We start from the raw sequence: 19,780 nt of genomic DNA, 5'->3' as shown, positions 1-19,780 counted from the left end.
AAACTGTGTTAAAATGATACAGATGGAGATATAAACTCACAAAGGCATAATAATGACTAATGCTGAAGTGTTGCATCTAGTAGCCGTAATAGAACTTTTTGCAATTAAGGCCTGATCCAGAGCCCAAAGAAGCCAATGATAATCTTTCCATAGTTAGTGGGGTTTTGGATTGGATTATTATGTAGCATCTCTCACACAAACAGCTCAACACACTTTACAAATATTAACATTTTGCCCCTCTGAGGAAGGTATAATAAGTTACAGATTGTTAACCTGAGGCATATGGGTTAATTCACTTGTCCAAGGACACAGATTGAGTCAGTGGTGAAAGTATGAACCAAACTCAGTAGTCCTGACTAAAAGTTATCTGCTTTCACTTCTAGACAACAATTCAACTCTCAGGAGGTGTCATAATATCTACACTGCTGGACATTTTGCCTATCTTTAAACAGCAGGCACTCCATGGTTCAGGGTGTGTCTGGGCATAGGTTGGTCCCAGCTGGGCCCCATTTTACACACACATCCCTCAGTACAGGAGTCCTTGCTTTGGCTGCTTCTGCAGCTGCTACCCACCAGCTGGAGTTTATGATAGAGATTCATATTCTGTATGTTACAAAACCTAGGCACAATGGATCTTTGTAATTGTCGCTACAACTAAGACCCTGATAAAGCCTGCAGTCTGCCAACAGATACAAAGAAATCCTGTTTATAATACTGAATGGTTTTCTACAGGTTATCTTGGAGCACAGAAATGACAAGTAGAAGTTAAGGATCTACAGTAGGCAACAGATGAAATAAAGTAAAGTAAAGTTATGTGTATGCTGATATATTCCTTTCATTTTGTATTTGGCATGCCCATCATCTACCACAAAACTGACAACATTTAAACAAATATTTAGCATACTAACTTTAATTTAGAATCATCTTGTTTGTGAGATTTCATATCATAACCCTAAATTAGTGTAGTAGTTTGTGTTTAATTTGCTTTAAATTTATTTTAGCATAATACAGGTTTCAAGCAACAGGAACCAACATACAAACAAACAACAGAGTGAGTTGCTGACCAGAAGTAGCCTTGTAATAAGACGGAGCAGAACTGTATTGAACAGATTTAGAAATAATTTGGGCCAATCAAGACAAGAGTGTGCCTGATAAAGATTGTCCTTTTGGCAATCCTTATTTGCCTTAATTGTATAACAACATATTTCATATTTGCTTTCTCCCCACATCCTCATGCTGTCATGGTTATAAGTCTTTTATTAACATGTTGCTCCCATACTAACATCATTGACATGTCACTATGATATGAGATTCCCATAACGGTGCTCCCATTTAATTAAATTTGTAATAGCTGCATCATTATACTGTTAATGTAGCTACATGGTGTGTGACTTGCACATATGGAACTTGTACACTTCAGTTGATATTGTAATGACTCCATTACGATGTTCAAACTATGCCATTGTACCAAAAGATTCACATCGTAACACTACATACACACACGACCATTGGCATCAGAATGACTCCAGAACTGTTATGGTGTCTACCAAAATGCATTAGAGCACCATTATAATATCAGAAATGGAATTATAATAACTAAGAAAATAACCACTGACAACTCAGAGGTCTGTTTTCAGAAATGTGCTGAAAGCATTGCTTGAGACTATATTATATTTCAATATCAGTCTAAAAGTGAATATCTCTGATTTTTAAAAAAATATATAATGTAATGATAGAGGATTTCAAAGTACCTCCTAAAGATGGGTAGGCCGTATAATCTGCCTTTTATAGCTGGAGAAACTCACTGAAAAGATAAAGCCCTTGACCAAGGTCACATAAGTGAGCTAGTGACAGAATCTGAATGGACTTCAGGTCAGCTGACTGTAGTTCCATGATCTAACCACTAGCTCACACTGCAGCCATTGTGGATTTCCTATTTGGTACAACATGACCTAGTCATTACTTTCCTCATCACAATTGTGTGCCGTGCTACTTCTTGCAGCAGAAGACCGGTGTTTCTCTTTGTTTGTAAGTGCTTTTTTGTTAATTCAACCTCTTGGCAGGTCTTAGAACCCTTCATAAAGCTGCTAATATCCTGTGGCAAAAGCAGTTCTGAATATAAAGGAGTTGGGAGTGGCGCTGTAGGGAGAGGAAACTAAAGAGTTATGGGGACAACTCTAGGGCCATCCAAGATCAGAGAAGAAATTTCTACTCAAAAGTATTGGCTCTGAGTTTCAAATAAAGCCAAACCCCAGGAAGAGGGGTAATTTCAGAGATTAACTCAAGTCTGCATGTTGTGTTGAGGATGGAGTAAGGATTTACCCATTCACAGTCTCTTTCAGGTTACAATAACTTTCTCATTCTCAGGAATTCTAAGGGGGCAGGTTAAAATGGAGAAGGAGTGATACACTGGCAATGTTCTTTTCCACTCCTCGCCTCAATCTCTTGATCATGACCACTCAGATCCTATAAAACCTACAAGACCTTTAAATTACATGTTTATAGCAGGTGTCTTCCATCCTAAATGGGACAGAAATTCATAATGGAGTTCATGAAAATGACATAATATTTATGAAATATTATATAAATAAGTCATGCTAATGATTTCACTAACTATGCAGTCTGCACCACCAATACTGAGTGGGCAGGAGAAGCAATATATTACCTGATGTATTTCACAATTCAAGGCTATAGAAAATGACACAGACTTCTCTTTAATAAAGAATACAAATCTTTAATATAGAAACAAATCTCTCTTAGTGCTTATTTCCTGCTTCATCTGGTGAATAAACATTTGGTCTTGATCTAATGTTAGCTAGGGTTACCAGATAGAAACTGTGAAAAAATGGGACCGGGGGCGGGGGTAATAGACGCCTATATAAAAAAAGTACCCAAAAACGCGACTGTCCCTTTAAAAACAGGACATCTGGTCACCCTAACCTTAGCTATCTAGGTACTTATATGAAATATGTGCTTAAGGATTTTGCTGAATTGAGGGCTAAGTGACTTGCTTAAGGTCACATAGGAAGAGCAACGACAGAGTTGGAAAATTAACCCAGATCTCCTGTGTCCAAGTCCAATGCCTTAACCTCGAGGCCATCCATGCACTTTTGACCTTATCTTATCAGACTATGAGCACTATTAGATTCCCTACATGATACTGAAGGAGCTTTTTAGAGGTTTTTAGTATATACCAACTGCTTCATTCATGTTTGCGTAACATGTGTCATCAAAACTGCCTAAAGGAGTTGCACTGCCAGAGCACAGAGACTCAAATCCCCAAAACAACGCATTGCTTTTACACAAGTCCTATAACACACAACTTCATTAAAGTAGAGTCAGAAATACTGAGAGTTATATAGATTTCTGGAATGATCTTGAACTGGACTGGATCCAAATACTCTTGAATTTTGGGGTGAAAGAAACCCCGATGAAGATCTGAATTTTGTAGTTTGAACCCTTTTCTATTATTTCTATGTAGTCTGCTAGTGAAAAAAAGAAAGGTGAAAGTGGGGCTTGCCTTCACAGTTCAATATTATTGTTCAATAGTGTGATTGGTTATATCAGGTAGCCAGCAGACACTGACAGTATGTTGTTCTTCAGGAGTTTTTCTTTTGATACATGATGCCCCAATGACATTGAACAGCAACAGAAGAGGTGGCAGCTTGTCTCTTTATCTCAGGTTTGGTTGATGAATTGGAAGAACATGAAGAGCCTGTGAGACTGGGACCCATAGGAGTGTCTGTGGCCAACTTTCTCTTTTGTGATTTTCCTTTATTCATTATGTTTGACATTTCCAAGACTGAGTTCTGTTACAGACTAGCAGCCTATGCCAATGGGCTAGGGAAATTAGACTTTGCTGAAAAGTAGTACACAGAAAAAGAAAGTAAAAATGTATAACACTTGAAATAACTGAAAGATGTAACCACAATGTGCTGAGGTAGCTTGTATTTTTTGGATGCAGTCAAATATAAAGTATGTGCAATGCAACCAAAGTGAATTTTCTAAAACAAGTAAAATTATTTTATGTAATGGTTTCACTTTTATTTGTGGTATTTCTATAGGTATCTTTTTTAGTTTGTGAAGATAGCTGGTATTTTAAACACTGGAGTCAGCTGTAAAGGATATAGATAAAAAATGAAAATGGAGTGAGTTATCCAAACCTTGCTCCCTTCAGCCTTCCCCACCTGATGAAGATGTTCTGCAATCATTTCTATGCTAATAGAAGTTGAGTGTTGTACATATAACACTGCATTTAGGCTCAAATTCCACCACAACCATCCCAGTCTCCCATGGCTAAGCATAGTAATCGTAAAAGCAAATCAACGTAGAGTGCATACTGCACATATGTTAGTTTGTTAATTATGCTACACAACACAGAAACGCATAGGTTTCATTACAAAATGTCAGTGGGGCCACTGTAGGATGAAATCCCAAGATGTCAATCTACTGGTGAGTTCTCTCTCTGGAATAAATAACTTCGGCCTTTAAACATCAGGGGGAGCAGGTGCTAAGATAAAAGACAATTATTTGGGGGGTTTAACCGTATATATTTTTAACAGATACATATAAAATGAGAGAGAGAGAAGATAGCGTGCACGAGTGCGCGCGAGAGAGAAAACGAACTTTGTTGACTTTGTTCCTGCTCTATTTTTTTAAATATTTTAGCTGATTTAATTTTAAAAAAATAATATCTAGACTGGCGAATTTTATTGTACATTTCAGATACCGCTTTAACTCAAGTCTAAAAAGTAGTACTTATATTTAAAAGCATAAGTTGAAAGTTGCAGGCAGCTCTATTTTACTTTATTGCAGGTGTAATTTTCATGTATCTATGCTACAGTACATATATAATTTATGAAGTCAGCACAGTACAAGTCTGAATCAGAGCCCATGATAGTTAGACCTTTTTATTCATTCAAGACAAATGTTCTCTGAGAAAATTATGAAAATAGAGTAGCCCAACATTATGCTCACATTTCTCTTATAATCAGGAGAGTTCAAATCCCATACCATTTTCTTTTTAAAATACATCAGAATGTTTTAATTAAAATACTATATGTAAACTATTTCTCCTATGAGGAGCATTAGAAAGACACCAATAGCACTACCTGTGACCAAAACAATGCATAATCTTATTGGAATATGCCCAAATAGGACATAGAAAGGAAATCACTGAATCTCAAAGGATTACCCTGTTAATTTGCTTGCATGGTTCTTTTTTTGCTATTATATGGTACCTAGAGTTCTTATGTCTCATATACTACTATATGTGTGAGCATTTACTTTAAAGGATAATGTAATCCATTTGAATACTTTATACAAATGTTCCAATACTCCAAACTTACAAATACAGTCCAAATAACTATGGTCCGATGGGATATTTAAACTTAGAACAATATATGGATACAGTGTTTTATCTCTAGTACTCTAGCAAATTTAAAAATTATTTAATATTTTCTAAGGGAATGGGGGGAAAGAATGGACATAATCTATCTGTTATTTAACTGAATTAACATATTTAAATATTAACATTATTATTAATTAATGTCATCAGTTGCAAAGGAATTTGGATACTCTAAATAAGAATTTGTCCAATACATGTTACAAAATATATTATACTGCTAAACCTAATTTGTCTCTTGTGAATATAATTCATTCATTTAAATTACAAAACAGAATCATTTTTATTTTAGGCAAGCTATTTTGTAAAGTGGTACCAAGCCTGAAACTATGCATCTTGCTGTAATGTATTGTTACCATAATGATCTTTAGTAGCCTGTGTACTAAAGTAATAGGCACATTTAAATGTAACTACTTGCTGCCTCTAATAGTGCAAATCAGTGAAGCTTGGGATCCAAATTGTAAATCAACAGCACATGTAAATGATCAGATGCAGCTCTCCAGGACAATGCTTTACAAAGTTTCTTTTCCACATTTCAAAGCCATGTGAGACATTCCTTAGACATGACTTAAAACACACACACACACGAATACACACCTACCTATCTTGTTGTCCTTTATGATGACAAACTGAACTATCCTTCTGAACTTAAACCAACCTTCTTAATTTCCAAATAAAAATATGTATCTGATCGACAGCAAAGAGAAAATGGTACATGCTGTTGCCTGCCAACAAGTGATTGCAGTCAGAACCCTCTTCAGAAATTCCAGATCCGGTCTTCTCAGGAAATTATCTTTGAAGAGGTGACTAACTACAGGATACCCTTTCAACTTGGATTTGATAAGATTTCTGATACAAAGATTAAACACAATTTAAGAAATCAATGGGTTTTATTTATCAGTCCATGTTTTATGCAACTTTTGATATCTAGTAAGAAAAAAAGTGGCCTGTGAATAGAGTCCAGGGCCGGCTCCAGGGACCAGCGCAGGAAGCAGGTGCTTGGGGCAGCCAATTGAAAGGGGCGGCACGTCCAGGTCTTTGGCGGCAAGTTGTCTGCGGGTCTTTCAGTCCCTCTCAGAGGGAAGGACCAGCCGCCGATTTGCCGTCAAAGAATGAAGCAGCATGGTAGAGCAGCCTCCAAAGTCATTTTTCCACACAGGGACCCAAAGGGTATGTTTTTTGGATGGAAAGCATGATGGATATGAAACTTCACAGTAGAAGTACCTGACACAGAAACAAAAGCCTTGTGTAAGACTTATCGATTATGAGGCCAGAAGGCACCAATATGATTATGTATATTTCCTTCTCTTATAACACAGGCCGTAGGACTTTCCTGAATTGATTCCTGTTCAAACTAGAGCATATTTCTTAGAAAAGAAAACATCCATTCTTGATTAAAAATTTCCAGTTATGGAGATTCCACCACAACCCCTTAGAAGTTGTTCCAATGTGTAATAACTCTCACTGTTAAAAATATATATCCTTATATCCTGCCTGAGTTTGTCTAGCTCCAACTTCCATCCATTAGATCTTGTTCTGCCTTTGTCTCAGAGTCTGAAGAGCTCATTGTCTGTTTTGTTCACCATTTAGGTACATATAGACTGTGAATAAGTCACCCTTTAAGCTTCTCTTGGTTAAGCTAAAAAGATAGAGCTCATTGAGTCTATCGCTATAAGGCATGGTTTCCAATCTTTTAATCATTCTCATGGCTCTTCTCTGAACCCTCTCCAATTTATCATCCTCCTTCTTGAAATGTGAGCATAAGAACTGAACACAGTATTCCAGTAATGGTTGCACCAGTGCCAAATACAGAGGGAATCTAACCTCTCTAATCCTAATAAATATCCTCCTGTTTACACATCCAAGAGTGAGAGTCTGCTCTTTGCCTTGGGCATGACTGTTGCCACACATAAGGAGGATTTGCCGGAGAGAGAGAGGGCAGGGAGGACTTTGCCCAGCCTGAAAACAAAACAAAACAAAAAAAACAACAGAAAAACAATACAATTACTGCCGAGGTATAGACAAGTGTCACAGTCCTCATGAAGCTTCCCCCCCATGATGGACACTCAACAGGCTGCTGTGTTTGGATCCCGATACTGCATTCAAGTAGTTTTAGCTCAATTTTGGTCTGTGTAGGCTCTAAGCACTTTCTTTTTCTTTGGCTTCTAGGCACATTCCCTGAGAATATAGTCTCTGTCTGCACCCTTTTCCGAAGTGGGACCCAGCAGTCTAGCTGTCCAGGTCCCAAGTCTACAACTGAACTTCCAAAAGAACGTAGTAGCTTAACAACAACCTTCTGAGAGTTCCACCCTTGTTACTTTAATCTTCCAGGGACACATGCTAGTTGCAACAAATAAGACACAGACTATGCAGGAGGATTTTGAAACTAACAACTTTTTATTTTATACAACACAAGATGTAAACAGATCCATGGAAAATAAGAAACATCTGTTTATCATTCCCTACTTCAGTTTCCTCACCACTCTTGCTCTTGTATTTGTCAGTGTCTTTTCAGGGATATAGATCCCCTCTCCAGGACATAACTCTTCCAGTTCAAGCTTCTTCTCCAGATCATGGGGTCCCCTCTCTGACTCCTACAGGTTTCTACAGCTTCAGCTGGTGTGACTGTCAAAATGTTTCACCTTGCTCAGAAAGCATGCCCTGTTGTGTGTTTTCAAGCTCTCAGCACCTTTGTTCGTAAAAGTCATTCCTAACACCTGAATTCTTGTTCCCATTTTGGGGATTTTACTCTCTTCCTACTACTGCCTCTGCTCAGGCTCCCTCCTTATCATACCCATTGTCTTGCCAGAGTACAGTCATTAAATATTAATGACTTCTTTTGTTTGTTCTGTAGCTTCTTCCAGACAGGGTCTATGAAACATGACCAGTGTCATTGTCAGTCCATGGCTGATGGACTACAAATCAGAGTTAGTGTTATACATAGAGGTTATAATATCAAAGAAAATGTGTAAGTTATACATAGACAGGTTCCCACAAACTGTTCATAGAAAGTTCCATGTATGCTAGTAATTCCCTGAGGAATTGTAATTCTCTGAGGACAACGGCTTTTTTGGCTTTTCATCAGGTCTTTCATTTATCATACTTATGCTATCTCTCTAGGTAAGTGCACGTACCACATTAGGGCTCATGGTGAACTCAGCAAACAGTAGTGCCAAAAGCAGCAATTATTGAGCACAATTATTCTTCACTGATGTGCAAAGCAGTGGAGAACACAAACAGGAAGAAATCCACTGCTATGCTGGGTCTCCTGGAAGTTAGCTCCATGGGTCACCGCAATGGAACACAGAAGGGAAAGTGGCTATGTTCTCCACAAACAGATGTGTAGCCAGTCGATTCCTCTGCTGTGTAAATCTATACGACTGACAAAGTTTAGAGATGTGCAGTAGGCTGCGTCCACTATTTTGCATCAGCAGAGGTAGGAACAGGGTTCGCCGTGTATATATAATGTCTGGTTTGGCACATTATGGGAACAGGACCATTAAAACTACTACCACAGGAAGTAGGATTGAGTCATCCGGTGAATAGGAAGAAATATTTCAGGCTGTGTGTATACAAATTGCAAGCAATTCAGAACATATTACCAGACCTGGTAGCTCTAATGCAGTACTTTTGACTGCTGAATATGTTATATAAAACTACATAACTGAGGTAATTTAGCAGAAACTCTCTCTTGGGCAGTGGCACTCAAACTTTTCCTGTCACATCCCCACTTTCCAGTAATGGAATCTGGCTGTGCCCCTCCTCCAGAGTAGGGCTGGGTGGTGCTCCCTCCTCTCCCCCAATGGGGGCTGATGTAGGCCCTGCTGCATGCCCCTCAAACATTCATTCACACCCCATAGGGGGCTGTGCCCCACATTTGGGGACCATAGCTCTAGGGGAATTAGAAATGTCACCTTATATATTTGTGATACTGTACTTGTTTCTACTAAGAGCATTAGTATTTCATAATCAACTTATTCATCATGTTTTAGAGCTACATCCTCACTGTCTGCTCTGTAAAACATAGGTGTATAATAAAAGAATCAGTATGATATCCTGTAGTTTTCCATCTTTTACTCTCCTTCTTTCCCACCAAATTTTGAAGTTTGAAGTTACAGTGTGCTAGTAGCAAACTGATAACTTTCTGAGTTTATTTTTTCCCCTTAAAGAGCAATTTAAGTTTTGAAGGCCCAGGTTGCAAACAAATGTATATTTTTAAAATGCTGTTCTCCGTGCTTTTGGCAAAAGTGGAAAAATATGCATGAAATTATTTTGTTAAAAAACAATCATCTGGTCATAATATCATAGTAGGTATGGGACTCTACCAGGGCCGGCTCCAGCTTTTTTGCCGCCCCAAGTGACAAAGAAAAAAAAAAGATAATATTTCCAGCTGTGTATCTTTAATACTGGATTTTTAGGTGCTTGTTAAAGCATGTTTAAGCAATTATTATATTAATTTAAGCTGTGCTTTTTTGACAAAAATATTCCTGTAGAATAGTAGGCATATTTCTTTTCCCCAAGCCTATGGTCCCCAAATCTACACAGGGATGCATGTGAAAGAATTTTTTGAGTGAAATTAATAACAGTTTCACATCCCATTGTTTGAGTATTTAATAAGATCACATAGATATTAATAGTCGACCATAAACATAAAATATACTTCATTCATATATGAATGTCAAGAAAAATATAATCAGTTCATTTTATAGATACAGCTATATGTGTGTGTGTCTGCACACATCTATTTTAATCTAATGGAAATTGTCACTAACTTTAATAGAAGTTATATGCTTAAAATTAATGCAAGATATTCCAACCACAAGACTTTTGTCAGCTATAAACATTAAGAAAAGATATAGAACTTTAATATCCATTATTCTTTATGAATCATTCCTGAAAGAAAAGCCTCAAGGTCAAAAACTTGTATCAAGCCATTTTCTACTGTCAGCATGACATTCAATGTTAACCTTTCATTCAATGAGCAACTCCCATACTTCCACAATTAATGAACCTCTTTTTGTTCAGCAATCTACGGTAAGCCTTACCAGATGAGTAAAATATATATTAATACTTCTGAGCACTATATACACCCTTTGAAACTCAGCGACTCAATGCACATATTCACAATAAAGAAGATAATATTACTGTTACTGTGACATTGAAACCATGGTGTTTGCCATTTATATAAGTGGAGGCATTGACTTCGAAGTCCAAGGTAAATTCTAACTAAAATAGTTACATTCTGCATAGTAAAATTACTGCAGTTTTAAGCGCTTAGCATATGCCACAATCCCTATCCTAAACTGTGCAGAGATGTTTTGCACTGTTACATTGATGCTATGTTCCATCCTACAGAATCTTGTATTTCAGGACCTAGATTGTGACTTTTAAGCCACATCCCAGAACATAAAAACATAAGAATAGCCATACAGGGTTAGACCAAAGGTTCATCCAGCCCAGTATCCTGTCTTCCGACAGTGGCTAATGCCAAGTGTTGCAGAAGGAATGAACAGAACAGGTAATCATCAAGTGATTGATTCCCTGTCACCCATTTCCAGCTTCTGGCAAAAAAAAAAACAACCAAAACCATCAGTGCCTACTGTAGAGCTGTCGATTGTGCATGAGGATTGGGGATCAGTCTGCTCTATCCATTAGATTACTCTCCTGAGATACCAGCCCTTTTCACACACTGGTGTGGAGGGAAACCAAGGCTATTCCTAATTCTCTCCACCCTCTTTCGAGCCCTACTCCTTGGCATTGGAAGAAGCAAGAGTAAGCAGCTCCTGTATAGTATCAGAGGGGTAGCCGTGTTAGTCTGGTTCTGTATGACACAGACTTCTATGGGGGCAGTTCTCTTGTGTGTTGGTAGGCAGGGACCACACACAGTCTGGCCCCAACTTTTGTACAATTAACAATTTTCAGTTATTTCCATTTGTCTGACTTGTCTATTTCAGTTGTCAGTTCTTCACAGCAAGGACCATGTCCATGCCTATGTTTGAACCACACCAAACACAATGTGCCTGTAATCCTTAGTGGAGACTCTATGAATTAATGTGGTACAAATAACACATATTTATTGTAATAAAGTAATAGTAATCAAAATGACCACTTTAGGATAAATCTCAACCTACTTCACAGAAATGTCATGAGGCATAATTTGATAAAGCTTTAAAAGTGCTTTACAATCTTTAGCTGGAAGGGTCTATAAATTATTGCTTTGCAAAATATATATTTAAATTTACCATACAGTTGCAATTTTCTTTGTGATTCAACAGGATGCCTACTATCCGCTACTGACAATTAGAAATTATTGGTAAACCATCTCAAATCCTACCTTTTTCACAAACACACAATGGATTCCCATCAGCCTGTGCCAAGCAGGTTGAGTTGTTTATACATGGATTGTAGGGCCGGTCACAGGGATCGTAGCGCTGCTGGCAAAAGTCACCAGTATAAAATGGTGGACAAATACATATAAACTGCCCCTGGATAGCAGACTCCTGGCAGGTGGCTCCATTTAAGCATGGGTAAGAATCACATTCATTTATATCTTCAGTGCATTGTGGCCCTGTCCAGCCTGCTGTACATGTACATCTGGAAAAGAGGGGTTTGGGTTGGGGTAGAAACAGTTGTTTAGCTCCATCAATTCATACCACTTTTATTTAGAACATTTAGTAACCCGAATAATAATGGCAAAACAAACTGAAGATAATAAAAAAATGTTTTATGATTAAAAAGAAGTGTATATAAAGAACAACTAACATATAACCCAGTCCCCAGTTCTCTCTCTCTCTCTCTCTCTCTCTCTCTCTCTCTCTCATTGTAGAGACAATGGGGGTGAGGTAATATATTTTATTAGACCAATTTCTCTTGTGAAAAAGATAAGATTTCAAGCTACACAGAGCTCTCCTTTAGGAAGAAGAGCTCTGTGTAGCTTGGAAGCTTGTCTCTTTACCAACAGAAGCTGGTCCAATAGAAGATATTACCTCTCCCTCCTCGTCTCTCTAATATCCTGGGACCAGCATTAAAACAACACTGCAAACGTCTCTCATTGTAGTCATTCTATCTCTGCTGTGGAAAAAAGTAAGTCAATCATTAGTCATTGAGATTTCTTATATAAAACTATTCCCCTTCAATCAAAATTAGTAAACAGCTGTTTGCTAAAACTTCTGGAAGAGAAAAAAAGGAACATTTATTTATATTTAGCATTTGTTCCACACACCTTGCCCGCTAAATATAACCGGTAACAGATTCTCATGCCTAGGATTCCTGGGACTTTAGATTTTTTAGGACTTCTATGAAAGTTTCTGATTTAATCTTTTTAATCATTATCCTTACAGTGTACCAGCTGTGAGAGGTTAGCTATCTGCCAATCACTGAAAGCCATTTCACAAAGGAGGGAATTTTCAGTTGTTTTGGTGTATGTGTTATGAATATCCTTCCAACTGTCATCATAGCTGCCAATAGTTCATCATGTCCAGGGACACTGAAGAGATGTGAAAGGGCACCATGAACAGAATGTTTTAGCTCAAGCAGGATTAACTTTTAGTATCTGTTCAATAAAAGCATGAATTTATTTCCAGTAATCCTGAAATTTCTCATGGGTCCATAAGGTGTAGAATAACCTTTATGTACTTTTATGCGAGCTCTCTCCCTCCAGCAAATATCTAATATTGGGAGTACAGAGATTTGAGATAGAATGGAGTGTAAAATAGTTGTGTATCAAATGTATACTGAACTTGCAGTAGGGAGAGAAGAGAATTTTAATTTAATTTATTTACAATGAAGCATATTTTGACCCTAATCACCATATATGAATTATGTATCTAATCTCCTTTTCCACTATGCAATGAATTTTAGTTTAATGCAGAAGATAATATTCTTAATGGAGTGATAAATGCCCTATTATATGTTATACTGTGAAATAGTCAATAAAATGACCCTGATTCTCTAGCATCTTTAATTTTGCGTAGTGAATCATAACAGGAGTTTTACACCTACTTTTCTTAGGAATAACAAAAAAAAGGTTCACTGAAGTAAATGGAATTACACTGTAGAACCAATGAGATCAGAGTTAGGCCCTGAGTCTGTAAGGTGCAATGCCTGAAGTTCATGTGAGTCCTTCTCCTGATTTCAGTGGGCACTGGATTGGACCCTCAGTGTTCTAGAGATTTCAGGGTGAAAATAAATTCTCCCTCTGACAGATAAAATTGGAAATCAATGAACAGCCTTTTCATAAGCCATTGTATGGCAGATATTCTCTGGGTCCTTGATAGGTTCTTGCACACCATCAGTATCCCATGATAATGGCTTGACTTCTTCTGGAAGTAAATTAGTGAGCACTAGTGGATTTAGCTTCTTTTTAAATGTGACTTTTAGAGATTTAAATTTTGGGAAAGTTTGCTTTTAATGGAAAAATGAAACATTTGAAATATTCTTGACTTGTACAATCAAATACTCTGAAGCTTTTCAGAGCGTGAAGAGTCCACCTCAAAGGTCTACATTAAGAAATATGGAATGGCCACAGAATTTTTTCCATTCATGCCTATTTGGAGAAACAACGCAATGAAGAAGAACTTGTTGCTGACCCACAGCAAGTATATTCTTTCATTTACTGAAAGGCTATTTAAGACTCAGACTCAAAATAGTCCCTATGTTTTGTTTTATATAGATTGCTGAACTTCATGCATAGACATAGCTTTAACAATTTTTAAAATTATATACACTTATTTTAATTCATAATCACAGACAAAATAAATCAGTTCTGAGTGAAACTGTCTTCTACCACCAAAATAAATAAAATAAAATAAAAATTTACTTTATATTCCAAGCTTTTAGGAAAAATCATATGAATGGATTCCGTTATTTCTCCACACTTTGTACCTGGAAGCACATTAACTCTTAATAGCAATTTAATCCCAATTTAAAAATAAATAAAAAGAATAAAATTATAAAGGTGCAAAAATAAAGCCATTTCATATCATAGTAGCTGACATAAATTAGACTGCCATTTTTATTCACAACTTTTTAAAGACTACTTAAAACATACAGGTGAAAAGAGCTTTGCAATAATCACTTTTTGCAATCAAACAATAGGAAAGGCTTCTTAGGAGATAGTGTACACTGTGTACATTGTAGTGAAGGTTTGTTAAATAAGGCATAAACAAAGAGACTGTCTATTGTATAAATGTGTGCATGTAATTCTATGCATTCTGAATGTGATTATGAGAATCTTGTTGTTATTGTTAGCAAATGAACACGTGGTACAATAAAAATGAAAAAAAGTTCAAAATACAAAATGTCAAGTAGGAGAATACAACAGATGCATAAGTAAAAAAATACAAAAGTGTCAGACTCAGAAAGGCTTATGTAGACATCACATATGTTTTAGCAACTCAAGTGCCCTCAGGGTCAGCAGTTTGGAGTCTGGACTAGCATGAGAAGAGCAAACTTTCAGGTAGGAGTGTGAGGTCCTCCATCACACCACAGCTACACAGAGGGCTGTTCCCAGGTCCACAAGCATGGTCATTTGTTTCACATTTCACCACCCCACATCTGAAATGGTTGAGATTGCACCAGAGATAGTGTGGCAGCTCAAAGCCAGGCAATCTCTCATTAAGCTGAATGATGAAGAAGGAGTTTCTTACAGAAGGAGCAGCTCATTCCCATTCTGCTCGCTACAACATGACAGCATCAGCTGTGGAGAAGGTCGGTAACATAGTCCAGACTGGTCTTCTGCTGGTGAGTCGGTGGTGAAGCACCTCCCATCTATTTTTGAAAACTAGCAAATCCCCTGGATTTTGATAAGGAGGTTCTTTGTTGCAATATAACGCCTGAAGTTAGCAGGCAGGATATTACAAAGAACTGAGAGCCATTCTGTTTTTGTTGGTCTCATAGTCCCTGTTATTATTCTCATCATTTCAGTCAATTGCATATCAACTAGCTTTGCATGGGGAGAGTTTAGCCACACAGGAACACAGTATTCTCAAACTGATTAGTAGAGAACGGGACCAAGCTGTGCAGTGTTTGTTCATTAGCTCCCCCAGCTCAGTCTACAGGCTTATTTAAGAGGAAATTGCTACTCCTAATCTTCTGAGCTACCTTGGAGAGGTGGTCCTTATAGGTAAGTGTGCAAACTATAGTTACTTCTAGATATACTGGTTTGAGGCCTGTGCCAGTAATTCTCCGTTCAAGAAAATGTTACGTTCTCGTGAAGTGTTAGCATAATTAAGATGAAAGCATGACAATGTTGTCTGGTACACTGGGCTTAAGTCTCCACTTCTTGTATTAGCCACTGATGGCTGCCATATTTTGGTTCAGGGTGTCTTCAATCTATCTGAAATCTCTGCCTCTTGAAGCTAGACAGATGACATCTACTTACTTGAATGTCCTTGAGATTGTTGGAGGCAGATCATTAGTAAATATGTTGAAAAAAAACGGGGCAAGAACAAATCCTCACGGGAGTCTATTTGCTTGGATCCTCCATATGCTCAGTTAATTTCTGAACATTGCTTGGAATTGCCTGTTTCAAAGCATAATTTCTGTAGTCATAACAAACTATAGCGGTAACATCTATGACATCTTGACCAGGAGGCCAGTATGCCAGATAGTATCATATGCTGTTGCAATGTCAACAAACACAGCTGCTGTCTTTTTCTTCCATTGAGAACCATTTTCCTTACAGGTGGTAAGAGCAAGAACTATGTCACAAGTGCTACTATTAGGCCTGAAACCTGCCTGGTCAAGAGACTGCTCTAATATGGGCATGTATCTTTGCAGAATTAGTTGCTCCAAAAGTTTATCAGCACAGCTCACAAGTGATATCGTATGGTAGCTAGATAGAAGGGAATGATTTTTTCCTGGGTTTGGTATAGCTATCATCCTTATTCTTAGGGATGATAAATGAAAGGAAAATTGAGATCCACTTCATGCTCTTCTTACCAAGATAGAATAACATTACCAGAGAAATCTTGTCAAAGCCATATACTTTTCCAGTTTTCTTGCAGCTCAGTGCTGGATCCACTTCCTCAGTGAAGAAAGGCTGGAAGATAGCTTTCTCACTCAGAGATAGGACCAGTCTGTATCAGCACATTCCTTCTTTACTGACTTCTCAAAGGATTCAACTCTGTTGACTTTTGCAATATTAATTTTGTGATGATGCTGTTCAGGGACACTTCACACTGACTTATGTGTGAAGTTTTCTGTGCTGCTCTAAGCTTCGTTATGAGTGACCAGGCTTTCCTGCTAGATCTTGTCATGTCCATATCTGACATAACTTCTTCCCAGTGTTCCCTTCAATGAGTATTGTGGCTGTCAATGAAGTGGTTTGTTCCCTCTGGGTCACCAGACTCTTCACCCTGCTTCCAAAGTTCTGCATATTCCTCATCTAAGAAGAGTATGTAAATCTTTTAGTACCCATGTGAGATGGATTTAGTGACTGTTTTGAAAGGTGATTTTGAGAAGTGAGTGTAAGCATTTTATATAGAGGTATTATGTGGAACACACATTACTCACTCATCGGTCAACTCTGAATATTTTTCACAGTCTGCTTCTCTATAATTTCACCACAATCTAGGGACAGTGATTATTGCTCTTATCAGAGTAAGAATGGGGCAGTGCTTGCTGTGTAGGGAGAACTTCAGAAGAAGTTGATAATGATAGGCTCCTTGATAAGGTGACCCAACTGAGGTCATGGAAATTAGCCATGCTCCACTGTCAGAGAAGAAGGTGAGTTGCTGCTTAGGGTCATGCAAGAGAAGCCCAATCCATTTTTTTTCAGATTTCTCTGTAGCCCTATGAAGTGTGGTAGCCACTGAAGCCCCCAGTATAGATGGTTGAATGTTGTGTTATTAGAGGTGGAATGTTCCAGGCTTCATTTATAAACATTCACAACTTTTAACTTACTAACTCTTTTGTTGTCACAGTGAGGTGAAGTACTTGTTAGGTCCTCTGCATCGTCAATAACAGATTTTACACAAATGGCTCTGTTAGTACAATCTTCATGGAAAATATAGCAATGTCAATTGGCAAGAAAAAATGTACATGTGCTTCTTGGAGAAATATAAGCCCCTTGTTGTAGTTAATATTGACAATAGTGGCATAATAAGATGACAGTTGATCAACAACCATGTTCAACGTCTATTCATAGAATCATAGAATCTCAGGGTTGGAAGGGACCTCAGGAGGTCATCTAGTCCAACCCCCTGCTCAAAGCAGGACCAAACCCAACTAAATCATCCCAGCCAGGGCTTTGTCAAGCCTGACCTTAAAAACCTCTAAGGAAGGAGATTCCACCACCTCCCTAGGTAACCCATTCCAGTGCTTCACCACCCTACTAGTGAAAAAGTTTTTCCTAATGTCCAACCTAAACCTTCCCCTCTGCAACTTGAAACCATTACTCCTTGTTCTGTCATCTTCTACCACTGAGAACAGTCTAGATCCATCCTCTTTGGAACCCCCTTTCAGGTAGTTGAAAGCAGCTATCAAATCCCCCCTCATTCTTCTCTTCTGCAGACTAAACAATCCCAGTTCCCTCAGCCGCTCCTCATAAGTCATGTGCTCCAGCCCCCTAATCATTTTTGTTGCCCTCCGCTGGACTCTCTCCAATTTATCCACATCCTTCTTGTAGTGTGGGGCCCAAAACTGGACACAGTACTCCAAATGAGGCCTCACCAGTGCTGAGTGGAGGGGAATGATCACATCCCTCGATCTGCTGAAATGCCCCTACTTATACAACCCAAAATGCCATTAGCCTTCTTGGCAACAAGGGCACACTGTTGACTCATATTCAGCTTTTCGTCCACCGTAACCCCTAGGTCCTTTTCTGCAGAACTGCTGCCCAGCCATTCGGTCCCTAGTCTGTAACAGTGCATGGGATTCTTCTGTCCTAAGTGCAGGACTCTGCACTTGTCCTTGTTGAACCTCATCATATTTCTTTTGGCCCAATCCTCTAATTTGTCTAGGTCCCTCTGTAGCCTATCCCTACCCTCCAGCGTATCAACCACTCCTCCCAGTTTAGTGTCATCTGCAAACTTGCTAAGGGTGCAGTCCACACCATCCTCCAGATCGGTAATGAAGATATTGAACAAAACCGGCCCCAGCACCAACCCTTGGGGCACTCCACTTGATACCGGCTGCCAACTAGACATGGAACCATTGATCACTACCTGTTTAGCCCGATCATCTAGCCAGTTTTCTATCCACCTTACCGTCCATTCATCCAGCCCAGACTTCTTTAACTTGCTGGCAAGAATACTGTGGGAGACTGTATCAAAAGCTTTGCTAAAGTCCAGAAATAGCACATCCACTGCTTTCCCCTCATCCACAGAGCCGGTTATCTCATCATAGAAGGCAATTAGGTTAGTCAGGCATGACTTGCCCTTGGTGAATCCATGCTGACTGTTCCTGATCACTTTCCCCTCCTTTAAGTGGTTCAGGATTGATTCCTTGAGGACTTGTTCCATGATTTTTGAATATTGAATGCAAACTTCTCCCTGCTTTAGACCAGTCAGCCACCCAAAAAAATATTCCAGGCATTATTAGGATGCAAAAATTCACTGTCACATATTTGGAATTACTGTGTGAGTGAGAAAGAGATACAGAGAGAAAGTGTGTGTTGTGGGGGAGATGAACTAGGTGACATTTCAGAATACTTTAAGACAAAGTAAGTGGTCAATGATAGAGTAAATGTTACCTGATTCCTTCCTTCTTCCAGCCTCTTTGTGTATGCTTTCATGTCGAGTTGACATTGACTGGTGGAAGAGGACAATATTGTGGACCAGCATTTACCTTCCTGCAGCAGGGGTATGGCTACCATACCCCCCCCCCCATAAGAGACCGCTCCCACTACTGTGAGTTGCTCTTGCTTGTAAGCATTGGTGTGTACTTTATTTAGAACTGTCTCAATCTCTCCACCAATACATATTGGTACATGCATTGCTTTCCAGCTTCCTGGCCCCTTCTCCTATTGGCACTAAGGTATCCGTGCTCGAAAATTCCCCTTGTCAGGCTCTCCTCGCCTTTTCTCATTCGCCTTCTCTCTGTCTCCCGCCCTTTCCTTCTCAAGTGCTTCCTTCCTGTGCTCTTTTTAAACCACTTGCCTGTTAATGGCCTAATTGGCATTAACTTTCTAACACCTATTCTCATCATATCTGATCATTAGGCCTTCTCTGAGGGAACTTACTTGGTGTTAATAGTGACCAGAGTGTTGGCTCAAGCTCTATCTCTTGTCATTCTGTAACACACTCCCCTCTCCTTTCTAATGGAAGGGTGTTTCTTCCCTTTTGCACGCTCTCTCTCTCTCTTTTACTGGGGGTTGTATTAGGGCAATGCCTGTCCTCACCCTGTGTGTGTGTGTGAGGTGTCTCTACTAAAAAA

The 19,780-nt window shown here is 38.7% G+C and overlaps 1 protein-coding gene across 1 annotated transcript in view; it reads right to left on the bottom strand.

Annotated features, from left to right (window-relative positions):
• The window catches only part of LOC120401373 (protein eyes shut homolog), a 676,185-nt gene that overhangs the window by 327,775 nt on the left and 328,630 nt on the right, over positions 1-19,780 (bottom strand). Inside the window, exon 12 of the mRNA XM_039531293.1 lies at positions 11,739-11,998. Coding sequence (XP_039387227.1) covers positions 11,739-11,998 — 260 coding nt within the window. The remainder of the gene's footprint in view (positions 1-11,738; positions 11,999-19,780) is intronic.

Source organism: Mauremys reevesii, linkage group 3 (genome assembly GCF_016161935.1).
Source record: "Mauremys reevesii isolate NIE-2019 linkage group 3, ASM1616193v1, whole genome shotgun sequence".
NCBI classification, from domain to species: domain Eukaryota; kingdom Metazoa; phylum Chordata; order Testudines; family Geoemydidae; genus Mauremys; species Mauremys reevesii.
The sequence above is the reverse complement of the archived record's forward strand: the minus strand, read 5'-3'. Positions and strand labels throughout refer to the sequence as shown.